The 21,884-nt window shown below is 35.2% G+C and overlaps 1 protein-coding gene across 4 annotated transcripts in view; it reads left to right on the top strand.

The window, feature by feature from the left end:
* CACNA2D1 (calcium voltage-gated channel auxiliary subunit alpha2delta 1) overlaps positions 1–21,884 on the top strand; it is a 453,232-nt gene that overhangs the window by 91,309 nt on the left and 340,039 nt on the right. For all 4 annotated transcript variants that reach the window (XM_081147533.1, XM_081147532.1, XM_081147531.1 and 1 more), the window contains exon 3: positions 6,308–6,424. In XM_081147533.1, coding sequence (XP_081003659.1) covers positions 6,308–6,424 — 117 coding nt within the window. The remainder of the gene's footprint in view (positions 1–6,307; positions 6,425–21,884) is intronic.

The following is a 21,884-nucleotide window of genomic DNA, read 5'->3' as shown; positions in this document are numbered from 1 at the left end:
TCCAAGCAGACTATGGTTAATTATTTTTAAATTTAGTTTTAATAGAGTTTACTATGATTTCTTCCACCTTTAATTGCATATGAATTTTCTGGTCAAAATACATACACAATTCATATGTAGTTCCAAAGATGCAAAAGGCAAGAGCTTAGGTTATTAAGTTATTCCTGGAATTTAAAAAATATGCACAATAAACACAAGTAAATATATTATACATATTTTAATATTTTACTTGTTTTTATTCTAATTCTAAATATTCTGAAAGATAAACTTATAACTTACTTTATGTGTGAAATGTCTCCAACCTTAAAACTGAATTCTTGCTATGAAACTTGTTATGCTCACCTTATTGTTTGTTATAGTTTAGTTTCTCTGTTCCAAGAATGACCCCTAGTATTTCACTTATTTTTCTGCTTAAATATGATCGCCTGCTCCTATGTGTAGTATGGGGAATGTGAACAGGCATGTTTAAGGTTTTCAATTGTTCAGTTCCTTCTTACCCCTTTAATATGTTGCTCAAAAGCGTCATCATCAAATTCTGGTTAATAGGAACTAGGGTAAGTAGCATAGATGTTGTGGGAGATTCATTAATTCTGACTTCACTGTTCCTCAGTATTCTTCCTAAAGATAATGTCCTGTTTGAAATGTGGTACTGTCCCAGCTAAGAAGCTCTATCTTATCAAATAGAATAGGAGGACTAGGGAAAATATTATCAAACTCTAGAGTTTAATGTTAGAATGCCAGCTGTCATTGGAAAAGTATGCACTAAAGAATATCACCGAGTGTATATGTGTATGTATGTGTATATATGTATAATTGCATATATATACATATATACATATATATGTGAATGGTGCTTATAATATTAATTGCCATAATAGGCACTAGAAGTTCTGAGCTAGACATTTTCATTCTAAAATAGTTTGGAATTAACTGCATAGTAAGGTAAAAACTAATACCCTGAATTTTATAGCTGTTCATAATAGTGTCCCAATTAGTTTTTCAGTCTTTATTTTCCAATAATTTCTTGTTTCACACACATTCTGATGTTCTCTTTCCCTTATTTATGCATGTTTACTCCACAAAGTGTGGCTATAATCCCATCTTTTGACTGTCATAACCCACGGATTTTACTTTCCTCTGAATTCTGGAACACTAATATTCTTCATATTGGCCATTACCCTGTTTTGTGCATTTACTTATCTAGTTACCATTTACATGTTACATTTATGTTACATTATGCAGCCGCATAGCACCTCACATAGCCTTGTTGTTTTTTTAGGTTTAAAATAAATATTGATTTTAAAATACAAGGAAGAACTTGTTATAGTCAGCATTCTGTTCCCAGTAAAGCCGGAGGCAGTAACCAGCCTGCGTCGGTGCTCTGAGGTACGCCATCAACACTATTGAGTGCCTGCTGCGTGCAGGCGCTGTATCCTGTGCCGGGCTGTACCGGTGGACAAAACAGGCCAAAATCTCCGTCTTCTTGAAACTTTCCGCTCACACTATCATCTCTGGTTTTCTCTTGCATAGTCACATCTTCCCCGTGCACTTTTCAGGGTCCTTTCAAGAACCTTGGACTCACCAGGACAATCCAGGGTAATTTCTTAATTCCCCTTAGCCGTGTAACAACATATTCACAGGTTCTGGGGATTCAGATGTGGATATCTTTGGGAGGCCTTTATTTTGCTCACCATAGGCACTTCTGTCATTCAGTGTCTGAGCACTGTTTTCCTCCCACTAGTCTTTTCACTTCTGCTTCGACCTCTGCCCTTGATCCACCCAGTTGTCATCCTATGATCAGAAAACCTGATTGGCTCGGTGTACTGTTGTTTATAAAGATCTTTTGTACTTGACTCCTTACAGGCCACTGATTCAGAATTTATCTGCTCAGAGGTCTGATATGTCCTAATACAATTAAGCAGGGGCCAAGGTCAAGGTCATATGTTAGAATACAGGTACCCATTTATAAGGAAACTCCTAGGGCTCCTCTTTCATCAGGGACTGTCCAAGGGGAAACTTTCCTTAGGAAGGTGGCTGTGGGCATGGCCGAGATCTTGATTGCTTGTGCAGGACAAGTTCCACGGTGGGGAAGTAAATCTATAGTATTGAGGGAAGGAGCTGTCAAAATTTACATATTTAAGCTTTAGTATGCAGAAATTTGTGTTTCTCTTTAGGGAACTTAACTTACTCATGAGCTGCCATTTTCTCTCCAGGAGAGGAAAAATATTAATCTCAATATTTCAAGGTTAGCTTTTTTCAGTTCAAAAGAGGCTTTTGTGGTCAATTATAGATTTAATAAATTTCAATTTCCAACCCCCTTTCGGTATTCTCTCATGTTCTTGACTTCTCTCCTTGGTATCCAGTGCAAGGGGAAACTTGTGTGACAGAGTGTCTAGTGTATTTGCTCTCTTCTGTTCATGTCACAGAGATAATGAATGTGATTGCCACTAAGAACATGGCCAATCTTGTCCTGCTGAGGGCCCCTTAGCTCTGGGTGATTTTCACCGTCATCCTCCAGCTGGACCTCTGCTTCCCACTTTCCATCCCTCAGTCTCTGCATCGGGATCCCCTGATCCTGCACTGAGGACAGTCTCCTAGTACCTTTAATTCTCAGCTACCTTTCTTGCTCATCCCAAGGTGCTTTTCTGTTTCCCTACATCTTGCTGGAGCCAAGGGAGATGCTGAGCAGAATGGTATTGCAGACTCACTTTGCCTAACCATGCCCCTTCCCATTTCACCTTCTGCTGGCCTGGACAGTGGTTTGGTCCTTTATGATGTGAAATGGGACTGAAACTCCCTCCACTCTGATATTCCAAAACCTGAATCCCAGTGTTCACACTAATACAACGGCTAATTGAATGTATTTTTTAGGTTTCTTAAAGTAAGTGGTATAGAGAAGCTACCAGAAAGTGATTGCTAATATAATCTTCCATGTCATTCAGAACTTGGAAGCATATCTAGCTTTCAGTGAGCATCTCAGGGGTATCTGTACTATTCTATGGCATAATTCATGGCATAATACTAAATATTATGATTTCTGAAATGTTTCTCTATGTATGTTTTATTAAGCAGTTATTTCAATGAGTGGCGCCACTTTTTAGATATTACCTTCCAGGTTATTTTAAGTGTATTACTCTGAAGATTACCTTGAAACTGTGGACTTCATTACAGCAAAGAGACTTAGAAAGAAGTTTCCAGTGAAAAAAGTAGGGAAACCGTATTCTGTGTTGTCCTTACCACAAAACTTTGTCTGTCAATGTAATAGTGAAAGTACATTAAAGCCCATTAATTAAAATTGTAAGAAAGAAAGAATATGCAGATGACAAGTATTCTTTTGTCAAAACTTGTGTCAAGGGCGGCAGGGGGAGGACTTGAACTACCGAAAATTTAAAGTATATTTAGGTATCAATCAGGAGGAAAACATCCTGTCTGGGAGTCTCTTTATGTGCTGAATTCTTTCTAGCGGAATAAGTGGAAGCCAGTGTCATATAGCATGTGAGGAGTTGACATGTAATTTGAATGGAGTTTGGTGCCAAAAACTCATATTATTTCCACCATGATGTTTTTCTTTCAGAAAGAACATTGAATAAAATGCTAAAGCAGTGTAATTTTTTTTTTTAAGGAAAAAAATACTAGAGCCCAGCCAGCGTGGCTCAGTAGTTGAACATTGACCTAAGAACCAGGAGGTCACAGTTCAATTCCCGGTCAGGGCACATGCCCGGGTTGCGGGCTCCATCCCCAGCCTGGGGCGTGCAGGAGGCAGCCGATCAATGACTCTCATCATTGATGTTTCTCTCTCTCTCCCTCTCTATTCCTCTCTCTGAAATCAATAAAAACACATTTAAAAAGATACTAGAAAGAGGAAAAGAAAAGATACTTAAGAGTCTTTAAAATAGTCATGTTAACACGTGAAATATAGAAATGTGGTTTATTTTAGTGGCAGAAAAAGTTATAAATACATGTACATTATGAAAATATATAATGTTAAAAATCCATGTGAAACTTTCTACTCTGAAAAGTGTTTACAAAACATTTACCAGTAGAGTTTTTGAGAGCCTTCTCAGTACTTCATTCATCAAAGAATATTGTATTCTTTAAAATCAGAAGCAAGAGTTAGTTTTTTGGTGGGGTAGCTAAATGGTTTAAATTTATATTTAATACCAAGAAAACATTTCAAATGCTTTATAAGCAAAAAGGACAGCAGGATATTTACATTGGGGTTGAGACAAGCTTCCTTAACTTCATTTATTCGCAAGCTAGATCTTGTTTTTTATTTTCTAAGCATTTAAATATTACCCTAGAAACAGAATTTGAGAGGATATTTTATATATATTTGAGAAGATAGTTACATACTTGAACTAAATTCTTTCTTCTGATTTATAATCCATTCATTCTTTAAAGCACCTATAATGTTTCTGGCATGTGTAGGTAGTGACTTAATAAATGACATTATTTATAGTACATATTGGGAAGTACAGACTGTGCATCCTGAACTAATCCTCACCAACTCTGAATTATATTGTAGTCTTTCTACCACAGGAAGGAGGTTAGACTTCATACAAAAAGAATAAGATATTAATGGTTCAAAGCACGGCTCCCTTTCATACTAATTAGCTGTATTGGTTTTACTGCAAAGAACTAAATATCCTGGATCAATTAAAGTGATGTTGAGGTTTATCTTTTTGTACTCTGATCAATTAATCTATTCAGGAGGTCATGTTCCTGGATGTCATCTTAGGCCGAAATGAAAGAGGGAGCCTTGAGTTGGATGGATTTCATCATGGGTAACCAACCGGGTCTTTAAAATAGAGCTCGATAATCTGCCCCACAGAAGAAAGCACAAGCAGCCCAGTGATATGCAGAAATCCTGGATGGAACTAAATCTGGGGATTGCTTAGGACTCAATTACTGTGGCTTGAAGAGTTGAAATGGAAACCTACAAGGTCAAAATTCAGATGAATATGGAAAAAACCTCATAGCTTGAATAAATCAAATGATTTTAGGACTAAAAGTTTGATTTAAATCTTTTAAAACTACTAATTTTTATCACTCAAATAAAAAATTGAACTTTACATAAAACCAACATACTCTGTCATAAATACATGTTAGCATATGCATCTGTGTCTATTTGAAACCAGTGCTCACCAATAGCATCATGCTCAGCTGGGACCGGGCTGTAGGACCTGTTGGTAATAACAGAATGCTGGGTTTGTGCCAGAAAAACAGGGTTGAACTGGTTCCTGCATGTGCCTGGATTCTCTTCTCATAAGATGGTAAAAAACTGCCAGGCCCTGGCTTTCAAAGATGGTTTAGTCATGCATGTGCAGCCCATCTGTTGGATGCATAAGGGATTTCCTTCTCGGCTCAGCCCTCCAGCTACAAACATGGTTGCTGGCCCTCCTCCCACCCCCATTTCTTTAATTCTTCCCCTCCCTCCAGGAGTATACGGGCTCTGAAAACCAGGTGCATCTGATACCACGCTGGGCAACTCCTTCCATTGACACTGATGTGAGCCAGAAATGCAGTCGAGTTTTCTTTGGCTGCCTAGCTTACTTCCAGTATAATTTGATTCAGGGATTGAAAAACAAAACAAAACGTTCAATTTGATAATAACAGTATTTACACTATTACTGTTTTAACTAAACTTTAATGTAGACCTCGATGACCTTTAACTTCTTCTCTGTGAAATGAAGCTTCTGTGTCACCTGGATGAACCTTAGCAGGGGCTTCATATTCATTCATTCACTCATTCACTCTTCATTCATTCATTCATTCATTCATTTTCTCTCCCTCTCTCTCCCTCCCCCCCCTCATTTCATAAGGTTTAGCAGTAAATATTTTAGCCTCAGTGGTTGCAGTGAGGGAGAAGAGTGGGAAGTCTCTTTCAATTCATTATCATTTCCCTCTCCCTCCTATCTTTGTTCACTGCACACAGCCTCCAGGTTCAACCTCCCATACTTCAGTTCTCCTGTTTTCTTTAAAATGCTGATGGCAATTAATACCAGGTTTTGAGGTTGGAAGTACAATTTCAAGTCACAAAATTGCATATACAAGGCATTGTACAAGATGTTTTGCAGCCTGGCGACATAACTATTTTGGCAAGCTGGTGGTCTTATAGCAAACTAATGTATATATATGTATATATACGTATATTTTAACACACCTAAACCCTGAAAAGATCAAGGTGAAGAAAGAAAAGGGTGGGTTTTTCTGATCAATTGTTTATGATTTTAAATACATTCTAATGTGAACTTGTGAGCCAAATAAGCAATTATTGTTCTTAATAATTTTCTTTGCCTTCACACAGATTTATGAAAAATACCAAGATTTGTATACTGTGGAACCAAATAATGCACGCCAGCTGGTGGAAATTGCAGCCAGGGATATTGAAAAACTTCTAAGCAACAGATCTAAAGCCCTGGTGGTGAGTTTAAATTGGGTCTGCTCATTTTATTAGTTTCCATTACTCATTATTTTTCATGCTTTAGTTGGAGATTTTCTTTACTATGCTTTCTTTACAGTGGAAACTGTTTATCTAATATGTTCATGAAAGATGAGATGTCATGGTTTCATTATGAATCCAATATAATCAGCTTATTTGTAATTGTTTATGTTTTTATGTTAGGTGATTTTAATACACAGGGATAGTATGTTTAATTGGTACCTGGATCTACTTATACATATGTAAGTCATGATGCATAATAATAATTAAATTTATCATACAACATAAAACCCAAGAATATTGCCAGCACCCTTAAAGCTTCCTTTCTGGTAGTACTCACCTGAACCCTCACCCCGCCTCCCTGCCAGAAGTGGCCAATACTCTAGATATTTGATTACTTATTTCTTTGCTTTTTAAAAATAGTTGTACCTCACATAAAAATTTTGCTAAACAACATATTTGCTAGTTTGCTTGTTTTTCAGCTTTATTAAAATCACGTTATACTGTATGTAATTCTCAGAGACTTTCTTCCATTAACATTATGCTTGTATGATTCATCTGGAGGTTTGTACTTAGATTTAATTTGTTTTTATTCATTGTTAAATATTACTTTATGAGGATATATCCCAATTTTTAGTTTATTCTTTGTTGGTAAATTGTTACTTGGATTGTTCCCGATGCTGCTAAATTTTCTTGAACAAGTTTCCCAGTATCCATTTGCAAGGATATCTGTAGGGTCAATAGTGGAGTATTAGACTGTAGGGTATTCACGAAGTCAGCTTTACAAAAATATGACAGTTGTTTCTCAAATTAGTTTTATCAATTTAGACCTACACTACCAATATATGGGTCCCCATTCGTCCATTTCTGGCCAATTAGTGGCAATGGCAGACTTCTTAATTATAGGCGATCAAATGGGTGTAAAATGGAACCTCTGCTTCTCACTGATGAGGTAGATATGTTGTTTTATAGTCATTCTCCACTCTTGTTTCCTCTCCAGTGAAATATCTGTTCATATCTTTTGTACACTTTTATTTTTTTAATTGATTTGTAGGTTATGTAGGGATTGGAAAAAGTAGGTTTGCAGTTGTGAGTACGTGAGAGTTTATTCTTGTATTATTATTTATTAATTATAACATTATTATTTTGCATTACCTAGTTTTGTAAACCTAGTTTTGCCCACCCATGTATATTATCGATGGTAGTTCATTTAAGTGATACATGATGCAAATATTTCTTTCCACTTTGTGACTTGTCTTTTCATTGTCTTTATGGTGTATTTTGATAAAATAAGTTCTTAATTTTAATGCAATTGAAATCAACTTTTAAAAAATGATTAATATTTTTGGGTGTGTGTTTTGTTTAAGGAATCCTTCTCTACCCTTAGGTTATAAAGATTATTTTATATCTTTTATTTTAAAAGATTCTATGTCTTTTAGATTTATTTAATCCACCTGCAACCAATATTTGTCTATAATTTTAGTCTGCAATTCAAATTCATTTTTTTCTAACCAGTTTTCCCAGGGCCATTTATTAAATAGCTTGCCTTCCCCCAGTGAGCTCCAGGTATCAAGCTAGGTGTCTGGTAGGCCAGTTTCTCACCATATTCTTCTTCAGAAGGATCTTGAACTAAAGAGTATTCTTGTGCGGCCGGGCATGGCTCAGCGGTTGAGCATCGACCTAGGATCCAGGCGATCTGGGTTCAATTCCCGGTCAGGGCACATGCCCGGGTTGCGGGCTCAATCTCCAGTCAGGGGCGGTCAGGAGGCAGCCGATCAATGATTCTCTCATCATTGATGTTTCTGTCTCTCTCCCTCCCTCTTCTTTCCTCTCTCTGAAATCAGTAAAGTATATTAAAAAAAGTATTCTTGAACTTTTACATTTTATCTAAATTTTAGATTCAGCATGATATTATTCAAGAAAATCTTTACTGGGATTTTGATTGATATTGCATGGGCTCAGACCAAATTGGAAACAAATGATATTATGATGTCTTGTCTTTCTATTTATAACATTGTTTTCATTTGTCAAATTTTTAAAGTTGTAAAATTTCTTCATAAAGTTCTTATACATTTTTTGTTAGTTATGATGTCAGAGTTTAGGTTTAGCCCCTTTGTCCTACAAATCTCAGCACTGTTACAGGCATTTGTCTCAGGACAACTCTGAATTTCCTGTTCACTTATCACTTATAGTTCAGAGTTTTACTTATTCTATCTTGGCAAAAAAATTTTCCTTTATTTTTGGGGCAATTATAAATCTTTATGTTTCTTAAAATATCCAGGATCTTTTTGTAATGTAACAGGAGCATCCTTTGGGATATTTGATATTCCATATTGCCAGAAGTTAAGACATTTAATTTTTAAGAAATATATGAATGAGTAATTGATGATAAGATAATCTTTCATGACTAGAAGATTCAAAACATTATTATATTCAGCTTTGGGTATGTGAATACTATTTTTAGATATCATTTATAGATGTAAAGTGTGTTTTCAATGAAAGTTTATCCAATAAAAATAATACTTTCTACTTAAGTGATTAATGTGTGCTTAATGACAGCTGAAAATGATTTCATTTCTATTGATTTTTATAAGCTTACTTTATCCCCTCAGAAGTAGGAAGTAGGTAATCTGGGCATGAAAATCCTTGAAAAATGAAATGAAATAGGATGCATTTTGCCTTAATTGGATTAAAATGGAAGCCTATTGAGATTCTCTCTCTCTCTCTCTCTCTCTTCTTTCTTTCTTTCTTTTTTTCTTTTTCTTTTTTCTTCTTCTTTTTTTCATCACTTGGATTTGAAGCTCTAGGCACCTGGTACATTATTTGAGTCCTGTGGGAGATCAGTAACTGTCTTAAGTGCACAATGGAAGAATACAGAAAACACAATGACTGACTAAATGTAGAATTAGTTAGATTTTATGTCAGGGAGAAACACTTATGTTTATTTTTGAACTGAAATCTTAAGTTTTTTGATTCCACAAAAATAAAAAAAGACATTATTAAAAAATATTTTGAAGTGCCACATTGTACTGTAAGTGAATGCAAGATGGCATTATTAATTTACTTCTATTTTTGTTGTAGGCTTATACTCAGGGAGACTTCTGGATTAAAGGAGCTTAAATTTACCTGGGTGGGATACCACTGTTATTCTATAAGTAAATATATTGGAAAAATCATGAATATGCAAATTTGAGGTAGATGATAAAATTTAACACTACTTAGACTTTATTGAGTGTTTACTAAGTAGCATTATATAATTATTTCTCACAATAATACTAAGCTCTAGACATCATTATTAGTCTCATTTTTCACTGAGGAAACTGCAACCTTAAGGATACTTTTAACTTGCTCAAGGAAACATATTCAATAAGCAATGCCAGTGCTTCTCAAACTTTAATATGAGTATAGTTTAACTGTGGCTCTTGTTAAAATGCAGAATTTTATTCAATAGATCTGACTAGAGCTATTACAAATCTAAGTAGCTTCCAGGTGATGCTAATGCTCCTGCTACAAAGACTATACTTTGAGTAGCAAGAATGTGAGAGGATTCAAATTCAGGTGTGTCTAACTTTAAGATCTTGTCTTCTTATTTATTGTGCAAATATATCCTTTGTTCTGAGGAAGTGTATAATCATAGTACAGAAGAAATGAGGATTAGGTAGTATGCTGTAAATTATCATTCATTGAGATTAAGAAGTGATGTTTCAGTTAATAGAATATTCTGGAAGGCTATGAATTTTTCATTGAATTCTGTATCAATTAGCTCTCTTGAAAAAATGGTGATGGAAGGAGACTCGACTTGGGGTGATGAACACACAATTCAATATGCAGATGATGTATTATAGAATTGTACACCTGAAACCCATATAATTTTATTAACCGATGTCACCCCAATAAAGTCAATAAAAAGGAAAAAAAGAGATATGGAATAAGAAGCATCCAAAGGAAGAGACAGTTGGAGGGATTTTAGGATTAAATATAACTACAGAGAGATTCACTCCGTAGTCAAGTAGGGTTTTGTGTGTGTGTGTGTGTATGTATTTATTTTATTTTATTTATTTTTTTCATATATTTATTTGGCAAATACCGAGATTCTCTTAGTACATACACACTCCAGACAAATATGTATTAGAAATATGGGCGTGAAATTAATGGGCCCACCATGCCCCATCTCAAAGTACACTAGAAAAATATCTTGGTAGAATGTAAATGATCAAGTAAAGAAACTACTGACATTTAAAAAAATGATTTAATGAAATAAAATATGTATTATTAAAAAATTATTTTTATTTGAATTTGAAAAAAAGTTTAAATATTTAGTTTTCAGCATCAAGGTTATCAATATAAAATACCCTTGAAAATATGTTATAGATGTAAAGTCTATGAAAAAGAAGTAAAATGAACAGGTTGTTTTCTTATAGATCTACTAAAGAAATTCCCCAGGAGTTTCTATAAGTCAGTTGTTTTTTTTAAAGGAAATGAACAACGGAAGGTTTTTGTTTTTCATGGTTTTTTAGTGAAATGATTATAATATTTGTAATAAATTTTATTATGCCTGCAAGTATACTGATTTAAGGTATCTGAACATTAAAATTTTAATTCTGTCTTTTATAGTGTGTTGATTAAACATGAAATCATAAGTTATTTTACTGCTTCTTGCTTATCTTGTATTTGTTTATATGTTTGGACTCAAAACTACTTCGACCAATATTTTCTTCCAGTTTCAGCATTTATTTTGACTTTTTATTCATGCTCATGCTATGCTGTGATCTTTTGATATACTCCATCAACCAACTTTAGAAAGAGGAACCAATATTTAAAAAAAATTTAGTTGCTTTTGCCATAAAACTACCTCTTTTATAGCAAAACAGATTTCACACTTAAGTTGTTTTTTGTTTTTGTTTTTGAGACTATGAAAACATGATTTTGATGACTGATATGCATTAGGCTTTCATAGAAATCCTGTGAAATAGGCACATTAAACATCTGTCCATTCCTGTTTTATAAATGAGGAGGTTCAGAGAGGACTGGGGTTCTTGTCTGAGACTTGTATAGATAACATGAGGTTGTGGTGAAATTTAAGGTTTTAATTTTAGGGTATCTATGAATCCAGCTTTCCCCCCCCTCTAAGTTCATACTGGTAATTTCAGCCATTTTATTTTCAAGATATATTTCCTAAATGACCATTTTTCCAACTATTTTTCTTGCTATGCTTATGTCTCACAAACTCGCTTAATATAGTAATTATTCTGCTAACATTGTTGGGTTATTCTTAAGCAATCTCGAATCAAACAATGTCTAGAAGCAAAAAAGAAACAATCATTTAACATTATTATTAACATTTATTTCAGCTTTCACTAGGCTGAAAAATCTGCAAGCATTAATGAACAGTTCATAGGAGAAAGCTTTTCAACAAAACAATCCAACCTCCAACGGTGCCTCCTGAAAGAGGGAGGTGAATTAAATAAGTGGCCTTATTGTTCAGTAACCAGCACAGAAAAGGGGATCTGCTGAGTTAATGTAGGCCTCTAGACACTTTGCTCAAAGAAAATAGGATCAGGGCTATAATAAACACATTTTTCTAGTGACACTTTTCAAATTATGGTGTATCCTGTCTCCCTCTGGCTGTCCTAGTAACTTTAATTAAAACTGCTCCAATCTCTTATGAAGCTTTAAATACTGTAATATGTGCCAGTTCCTAGTTCAATCTTGATATTCAGCTTATGATTAGATAATGAAAAAGGAAAATAATGACTGTTTCAAATGACTATTAAAATATATATATATATTTTTTTCTGGAAGGAGTAGATCATTGTTGTTTAACCAAATTGTTTTGTGTGCCTTTAGCTCTTAGACTGGTATTTCTCTATCTTTCGTGTTTGTCATTAATACCTATAGAGTTTGCTAAAAATGCAGATTCCTGGCCTTTATCCCTAGAGGGCTTAACTCAGAAAGAAAGAAATAAATATCAGAAAACTAGGTCCAAAGAAATGAAAAAGAAATTCAGGAAGAAATGTGAAATTCCTCAGAGACTCAAATAATTGAAAATGTATTAGGGTTTTAGGAATCATTGTTCTACTTTTGCAAGAACAGATTTATTAGAATATATTGGGATGGAATAAAGACTATAGTGTTAAAGAGTGTTTGATAAGTGAGAAATTGGCAAGAAATTTGCATTTTCAAGAAGTTTGGTAGAACAGTGAAAGAGAACTGTGGAGTACTTCTAAAGACTTACTCTTTTTAAGAATGGAAGACATGTAAACATGCTTATAGACAGAAGAGAAGGAATTTATTAATTGTGGAAATAAGAAAAAAGATCTGAATGTTGAAGGATAATTCCATAAAATGCAGACGCTGAGATTAGAGTTACGAAACTTATCTTTGAAAAGAGGGTGGTATCTTTCACTTGAGACAGAAAGGATATTAAATATGAATAAAGATAATTAAATTTGCAGATAGGGAAAATTTGAAGTCACACTGGATGACCACTTTTCTCTTGGTGAGGTAGAAGTTGATCTTATATGAAAAGAATGAAGGGGCTATGAGTGTCTTGAGAGCCATCCTGAAGATTTGGGGAAGAAAAGTAAGAAAAAGTGAAAGGAGTCTTGTATGGGTAAATTAAATGTCTGATAAAAAAAATCTAGGGCCATTCTAACATTGAGAAAAAACAGAAGATATAAAATATCCTCATGTTCTAAGAGTGAGGTGCTATAATTTGAAAGATTTGTCTGGAAATTGTGTGTGTCTGTGTGTGTGTTTGTGGTGTATTGACCATTAGCCCAAAATCTATCTTGAGGGTATGAATTTATACAGGTTGAAGAGAACAAGAAAAATTACTTGGGAAAAAATATGGAATATTGTGCTATTTCTGTTTTCACACACAAAAAATGTGCTTACCCTCCTCTTTAATCTTAGTAGAAATGTTCTTGAGAGGATTACCCAGATTGCTTATATATTTATTTCCCTTTGAGTCTGAGTGTTAAAGGAACTATGTAACCCACTATTTTGTCAAATTGAGATTACTTTATTTATTTGGATTTGATGCACACTTCTGGGTGATAAAATAAAGTGCTGAGGCTAGAGATGCTTGCCTGATTACATGAAAGGTGGCTTCACTGGGCACAAGCTTACACACAAATCAAAGCAGAGGTGGGGCCTACCTGATAGAGCTGGTCTGGGACTCGATCCAATGGGGCACTCTGCCAGGGGCAAAGCCAGTTCAGCAGAAAGAGAGTAGATATACACTATCAAATGGGAACTGAGGTGTAGGGGTGTAAATGGCAGCCAGAAGTGTGGCATTGCAGTGAGATGTTCTGGATACCTCCAAACAATGGGGGACAGCACCCCAAGAGAGGGACAAGTCAGCGATGAACATCCACCAGTCCTGGAGTGTACCAACACACAGTCACAGCCAAGAAAGGGCTGTCTGTTAGCAGCTTTCTCATAGTGCCATTGCTGAACTCACCACCTGTGAGCTGGGAAGTGAGGGCAAGATGAGATCAGGAGGAAAAGCTCAGAGAGTGAGTTTACCACATTCCTCGAATAGAAACTCCTGAAGTTTCTCAACCTGGCAGTACCAAGCTAGCTAATGAATTTTAAGTTAAGCTTAGACTTTTCATTTGAACTCAAATTAGATATTTTAATTAATTAGCTGAGATTGTTTTTAGGTATAAAAGTTGTATATACAGTGTTGCATGGGAAATTTATGGAACCTTGTAAGGCTTAAAGTTGTGTTCAAATATGATTAATACACAAGCCAGCTAAAGGGTGATTTGAATAGGTTACAGGTTTATTTTCTCTTATGTAACAAGAAATCTGGAGATAGGTAGCTTAAGAGATTTCCAGAAGTCCCATTCTGTTACTTCTGTGTCTATATCACTGGGTAAGCCCTGACTGCAAGGGAGGAATAAGAAATATAGTCTTTGCTTCTCTGTCCAAAATTGTACTCTTAGTTAACATATTTATCCAGCTAGCTGGTGTCTATGTCAAGATCTTTTCAAGATTTAATGTGAGTTTCAGGAAACAAAGTCTAGAGAAAATTCATTTAAGAAGCCGAGGAAAGAAAGAAAAAAGATTGCCTTTTTTTTAAAAAAAAAAATATGGAGTCCCGCACTGGCTGGTGTGGCTCAGTTGGTTGAGCCTCCTTCCATGTAAAGAGAGGTCACCCACCAGTCCTGTTCCTGGTCAGGGCACATGCCCGAGGTTCCGGGCTCGATCCCCAGTAGGAAGCATGCAGGAGGCAGCCGATCAGCGTTTCTCTCTCTCTCTCCCTCTCCCTTCCTCTCTCTCAAATCAATAAAAACATGTTAAAAAAACAAAAACAGAGTCCCACTCCTTAATGTGATTACATACATAATCAGATCAGCTTTTTCTGTTGAGGATGGGGACAGTATTAACAGTAGAAGAATGAAAGACTCTTGAATCCATCTTAGGTTGAGATTGGCAGAGTAAGTGTTGTAAACATCAAGGACACTTAAGAATTAGTCAAAAATAGTTGAAATATTTGAAATCATGATCTGTGATAGGTAGAGTGTGGTAATGGCCAAGAATTATGAGTACAATAACATAGACAATTTTATGTGGATAAAGTGTAGGTTTATAGGGAACAGTGAAAAACCAAGAAATTGTGGTACGTGATAGAAATTTAAAAAATTAAGAATTCTGGGTGATAGCATGTTTGAGGCATGAGTGAGTGATCAGATTATTTAAATGGAGAAGTGTGAAAGTTTCTGAAGTTTTAATGATAAGGAGCAAATTGGCATTTATTGAATTTATTGAAACACTTTTTGCTAGGCTTTTTTCATATATTTCTAACATAATTTCAAATCTGCAAAAGAGGTATAATTGATCACATTTTAAAGATGAGAAAAATGAAGACTCAGGTAATTAAAAATGCGTCCAATTTTACACAGCTAACAAGTAATTCAGACCCACTTAGGTATATATACAAAGTACTTGGTGTTTTCTGTGTGGCCTTTTTAGTTTAAAAACTTCCCACATTAACTGATTTAATCTTCACAGTACAGCAGCTGAAACTCAGATAGATTAAAGTTCTTGACCAGGTCTTATACAGAGTGAGAGATTTGGGCTTGAATTCTTGTTTTTAGGTTATCTAGCTTTTAGCTCTATGCACCATATTTCTCACCTCTATGATATGTCAATAATCTTAGCCAGGCCCGGCCGGGCGTGGCTCAGTGGTTGAGTGTCATCCTAGGATCCAGGCAATTGGGGTGTGATTCCTGGTCAGGGCACATGCCCGGGTTGTGGGCTCGATCCCCAGTCTGGGGCGTGCAGGAGGCAGCTGGTCAATGACTCTCTCATCATTGATGTTTCTGTCTCTCTCTCTCTCCCTCTCCTTTCCTCTCTCTGAAATCAATAAAGATATATTAAAAAAAATAATCTTAGCCAAAAATATTTTGTCATTCGTTCAGTCCAATCAGATCCCTCTGTACAGGTGACATATAACTATTATTACTAAGTAAGCCACACTAATTATGCCTTTAATTGGGTTCCATAGTACCATTGGATTTAAGTCCTATAAAATCACATCTTCATCTACTTGGTTGTCCTGTAGCATCTAACACCAACTTAGAGCATAATTTAGCACTAAATAAAACACAGACATATGTAACCTGCAGAATGTCTTTCCAGTTATGGTTCCATAATAGAATTCCTCTTGATTTTTGAAATCCAACTTTCACAGAATACACAGATCTCTCAGTAAAATATTTTTGTTTCTTGGTTTGTTTTTTGCTGATGCTTATAAGGCAACTATGTATATATACAACCTCCAAACTCAGTATTTTTTAACAAAGCAATATCTGGGAGGAGTCTTGATTTACATTTCAAATAGAATTAGTAGAACATTAGAATCATTTGTAGATGCTTTGAAGAACAGGCCAGGTGCCAACGAAGGAGACGTGCATGTTGTCTGCTGGCACTCAGAAGCCAAGTCAGGTCTACAAACACCTGTATCTTAACAATCCTCATTGTTTCATTAGGAAGTGGTGTTTTAATGCTTTAAGCTCTAATATGAAAGTTTCTTAGATTTATCAATGCACCTTTGCATTTAATAAGTATGTATTTTACTGCTTTACTTAGAATTTTAAATGTTGGTTGGGGGTATAGATTGATACAAATACATTATGTATTTTTCCACTTAACATCATACATGATAGGCTTTAGAATTTTCACTCAGAACATCTTATTTTTATTTTTTTCTGGTTTAAATGCACTATGCCTGTATTTCTTGATAGCATTTGTTAATGTGTTAAATAGAAATCTCTACACATACCACCACATTTACTCTTTCAGTTTACCACTTTAACAGCATTTTTATAGATTTATAAATCTATCATTATAATGATAGGAATTTGGGGTCAAACAGAAGGGATGGTGAAACATTAAGTGCAGTTTAGGATCTCTGAAATTACTAAGAAGGAAACAACAGACCCATATACCTGTAACTATGCTGCAACTCTCTACCACACTCAGCATTTTAATTTTTATAACATTCTATTTTGATTTATATATTACTTAAACATTTGTAGTAAAGTGTTTTTAAATAACACCTTCTGTTGTAAATTACTTAGTGCTAGAGAGTACTTTCTCCCTCCCCCATTCCACGAATTAGTGTCTGCACTAAATGACTGTATGAACATAGACATTTTGGGGAAAAGCTAGGTGCCAAATATATCTTGACGATGGAGACCACAATTAATGGTATAGTGCACCTAATTTTTTAATGGAAGGTATTCAGACAAGAAAAGGTTCCAGGCAACAATGATAGTCTCTTTCTAATGAAATAAATAAATCCCTTTTGGAAATGTGATTCTCATAGTCTTGAGTTGATAATTCTATAGGATCAGAAAGTAATATTTGAAGTACCAACAAGAGGATTACTGCACTGGCAATTTGATAAAGATAATGTGTGCTCTGATAACATAGCACTTGGAAAAATTAGGGTAAAGAGAGTGATGGGTTTGTTGATTGCATTGAGTAAAATGGGAATTAGGTGAAGTGACTTGCAAAATGAAAATGTGAGGCCCTTCTTAAAAAGTCATTAAGACTCAAGATGGCAGCAGCAGAGCAGTAAACCAGTTTCAGGGTCCATCTGAGTGAAGGGCCCTATCTAACTGCAGAAGTTACACACCCATAAGGCTGGTCAGCTCTCGTGCGCAGTTGAGTAGTGGCAGATGTTAAACTGGACTTGGGATTTTTAACTACTCACCCAATGCTCTTACTGTAATGATAGTCATCAAACTTTACCTAGTGACTTGAGAGTCTATGAGACCTATGGCAATTATTAAAAAGATAATCCCAAAATGAGGCAAAAAACCCATATTTCATTCCACTTCTATTTTACAAAATTGCAAGCTTGTTCCAACATGACTATAGAAATGCTCTGATCTGAATGTGCTCTTAAATGGTGTTTTGTAAAAAATAAATATAGAGAAACAGTGCTAATCCAAGGCCAGCTTCTTTGATCCACCTAATAGAATCTTTAGATAGAACTCGATAGCATGCCATGAAAATGGAGACAATCTGATTAAGTGGTGTTTGCTAATGGTAAGCATTGTTGAAGCCATTTATAGAGTTGAATTTCAAGTAGTGTTCTGATTCCTAAATGTTCTTAACTTTATTATTTTTTTTGGAAAGATTTTTTAAATCCTCACGTGAAGATATGTTTACTGATATTTTTAGAGAGAGAAAGGGGGGAGAGAGGGAGGGAGAGAAAGAGACATCGATGTGAGAAACATCTGTGGTTACCTCTCCTATGTGACCCAAATGGGGACTGAACCCATGACCTTCTGTTGTACCAGACAGCACTAAAACCAACTGAGCCACACTTTCCAGAGCTTAACTTTATTTTTAATCTATTGATGTTTAGTTTTTCCTTTTCCTCATTAACCCCTTATTGTTCTGCCACAGAATTGCAAAAACTCTAAATCTTCTGTGCATTCATTTTCTAACTTTTACTGAGTATCATGCAGGCAGAAGCCCTGTGTTAGATACCTGATGCCACCAGCTTTTTTCTTTTCTTTTTTTGTATACACAGGACTTCTTTTGAATCTACTCTTCATAATATTTTAGAGCTTATAAAATCAAGAACTGCATTTGCAAAGGTGAGCTCTCTGTGCTTTCCTTAAAATACCCTGGCACAGTTTGCCATTAGAATGATGGAATGACTGTTAATTTAATTAAAATATCATAAAATCATAAATCTTAGAGGAATTTTGGGAATTTATTTTTCTGACCTTCTCTCAGGCAGGTGAATGTCTAAACCACCACCATAGGGAGTTAGCTGTTCTTTTCTGAAATATTTTTAGTAATGAAGCTTCCACAAACATAAAGCCTAGTTATTATTATTTAGCTTGGTTTTCAAGAAATTATATCTAACATTCATGTCCTTACCAAATTTAAACCACTTTATTTTCTTTTCCCCATGTACATTAAAATTTGACTGCCATTCTCTTTATGAGAATATCTCATTGTGTGTGTGTGTGTGTGTGTGTGTGTGTGGTGTTGGGGGGAGTAAGAGTCATCAACTCCTCATAGCTTAGTGTCTTGATAAAGGATGATTCTCAGTTGCTGAGCAGCCATTCTCAGTTGCTGAGCCGACACTGTGTTCAATGCTTTATTATCAAATTTAATCTTCAGAACAGTCTTATGAGGTAGGTGTGCTTTTGTGTCTGAAGAGCAGAGTTATGGTGAGATATAATTGACTTACAGCACTGTGTAAGTTTGAGGTGTACAGCATACTGATTTAACTTACATATACTGTGAAATGATTACCACAGTTAGTTTAGTTAACATCTATCATCTCATATGGACACAACAACAATACACATGTTTACATATGGGAAAACCTTTGATTATTTTATTAGAATAAGTTATATAAATGGAATGGTTGAGTCAAAAGCAGATTGGCATTATTTATATTTTTCTTTAAAGGAAATAATATTTAATCTTTCTACGAACTCTTTCTCTCCTTTCTCTTTATTTGTAAATAACAGGGCTTCTGAAAACTTAGGTAGGAATGACCAGGTTGCATTTGGCTCAGTATAATAAGTTAAATATAGTTCTGTAGTAGGACTTAATTTTAAATGATAGGTATATTTTTAATTATTATAATGTCAAAGATTCATACTGTTCTCTACAGATTAGTGCCTTTGTTTTTGGCAACATAATCAGTTCAAAATTAACAGGCTCACTGGGGCAAACATCCATCTTCCAGATTTATTAAAAAAAAAAAAAATCAGCCAGAGCGTTGCAGTTCCTGATCACACATGCTTGCTCACATGCTCTGTCTTGCATGTTTTATCCCAGCCACAGGCAGCATGCCAACACGCGGCGCTGTGGCCAGTCAGTGATCCTGCCGTCGGCAGACCTTGTATTCCAGGGCAGCTGACACCATCAAAGCCCCGTTACGAGCAGACACCAAGTTGTGTCTCGACAGCCAGGGCGTTAGTTCCAAAAGACTGTCTACTCCTTCTCTGGCTAATTTATCCATCTAGTCCCAGGACTCATTACTCCCCAATTACAGCTACTCCTATAAATGTTGGTCTATTGTTGCCTGACAAACCAATCACCTCTGATTGTTTATACAGTCTGTTCTCAGAAATTCTAGGTCAGCCAACTTAAATGTCCAATAATAAATAATAATAATGACTCATTTTCTACAAGAGCGTTTACAGAGAATTTATTGCCCTGTACATTACTGCCTATGCCATTATTTTCTCCAGCACAACATAATGCAACCTCTTAAAAAGGAAAAGAAATAAATCATCCGGTATGATATTTATATGCTCAGGATGTTTCTTTAAAATATGAGTGTTCAACAGCCAGTTTTGCTTGCAGTTCATAGAAACAAGTTTGACTCTTGCAGAAGTGTCCATTTTCATGAAATCGCTTTGCACAGGTCAACTCTCCTCTTTCAAATGGGCATTTTTAAATTACAAGGTCAAAATAGATTTTAAAAGTATATAGTGTCTGATGCCTTTGTTAGTAACTATATTTTGACTCACTAATTATAACCATTAAAATGAAATTAATCTTTAAAGTTTCTTATAGAGAATGATGGTATTTTTAAAATTAAATATTAAAATGTTTTAAAAATAACAAATATCTTTGTAACACCTTACATAGGAGAGTAGTAATAACACCAATTTATTAAATGCTTATGACAAGTGCCAAGGACTTTATTTGCATTTACTAATTTAACCCTTATAATATACTTCCACAATTGCTATTCATATTTTGTGTACTTTATGCCCAGCCGGGCGTGGCTCAGCGGTTGAGCGTCGACCTAGGATCCAGGCGATCAGGGTTCGATTCCCGGCCAGGGCACATGCCCGGGTTGCGGGCTGCAGCCGATCAATGACTCTCTCATCATTGATGTTTCTATATCTCTTTCCCTCTCCTTTCCTCTCTCTGAAATCAATAAAGATACATTTAAAAAATATATATTTTGTGTATTTTATGGAGATATTTTGCTCCAGGATTTGAATCCAGATGCATTTAATTTCTCAGCTTTATAGCAGCATTTCTCCTCACTCTGCCTTGCATTTATTATGTGCCAGGCACCCTGTTGAGTTTTTTTTATATGTACTTAATAATTTCTTCTCTTTCTCTTCCTCTCCACCACTTCTTTTTGTTTTACTTGTCCCTCTGCTCCCCTCTTCTCTCTTCTTCAGTGTGACAAAATGAGGAATTATAGATTTACGAAGTTTTAAGAATATTATCCAAGGTCATGTCTTTCAAGAATGGCATTTTTGTTTCAAAATAAGGTTATATATTTTCATGATTTTGGTAATGGTAGCTTATTTTAATTTTAATTACAGTGTAAAAGGAGAGAAAGACTAAAAGCGAAGGAAGGATGGGGGAACAAAGGAGAGAGGATCTAGCCTTTCTGTTCTCTAGTCTTACTGTTACTGGTAATGCATTAAATATTTACAGAAAAATGTGTGGTTTGTCTGGTGATGCAGGCAGAGATCATAAAATCTAAAAGTTTTTATGATCTTAGTGTAATTACTTGGTTTTATATATGACAACAACATTGTGCTGGGGCTTTTGTACTGTTTTATTTTGGGAGTGTTTTAGAGAAACTCTGTGTAGATAACAACACATACAGTTGTGGTATAAAAATCAAAATTAATTAGAATGGTTCTTATTTCTAAACTTGAGCTTAAATACCATGTAGGTATTCACTCTTCTTATATCCAATGAAACCACTGACTTTTTGATATTGTATGTCTCATTTAGATGGTATTTCAAGAAGTAAATTTTACTAGCACCTAAAGCATTGGCTATAGGAAAAGGTGCAGAGCTAAATGAATCACTTGCAGTTCTAAACTTAAGGTATATTTAAATTAACAAACTTTTAATGACAAATAGTGAGAAACGCAGGGCATGGCATATAGCAAGAGGACAAGACCTGCTG

Source organism: Miniopterus schreibersii (genome assembly GCF_964146895.1).
Source record: "Miniopterus schreibersii genome assembly, chromosome: 9".
NCBI lineage: Eukaryota > Metazoa > Chordata > Mammalia > Chiroptera > Miniopteridae > Miniopterus > Miniopterus schreibersii.
The sequence above is the reverse complement of the archived record's forward strand: the minus strand, read 5'-3'. Positions and strand labels throughout refer to the sequence as shown.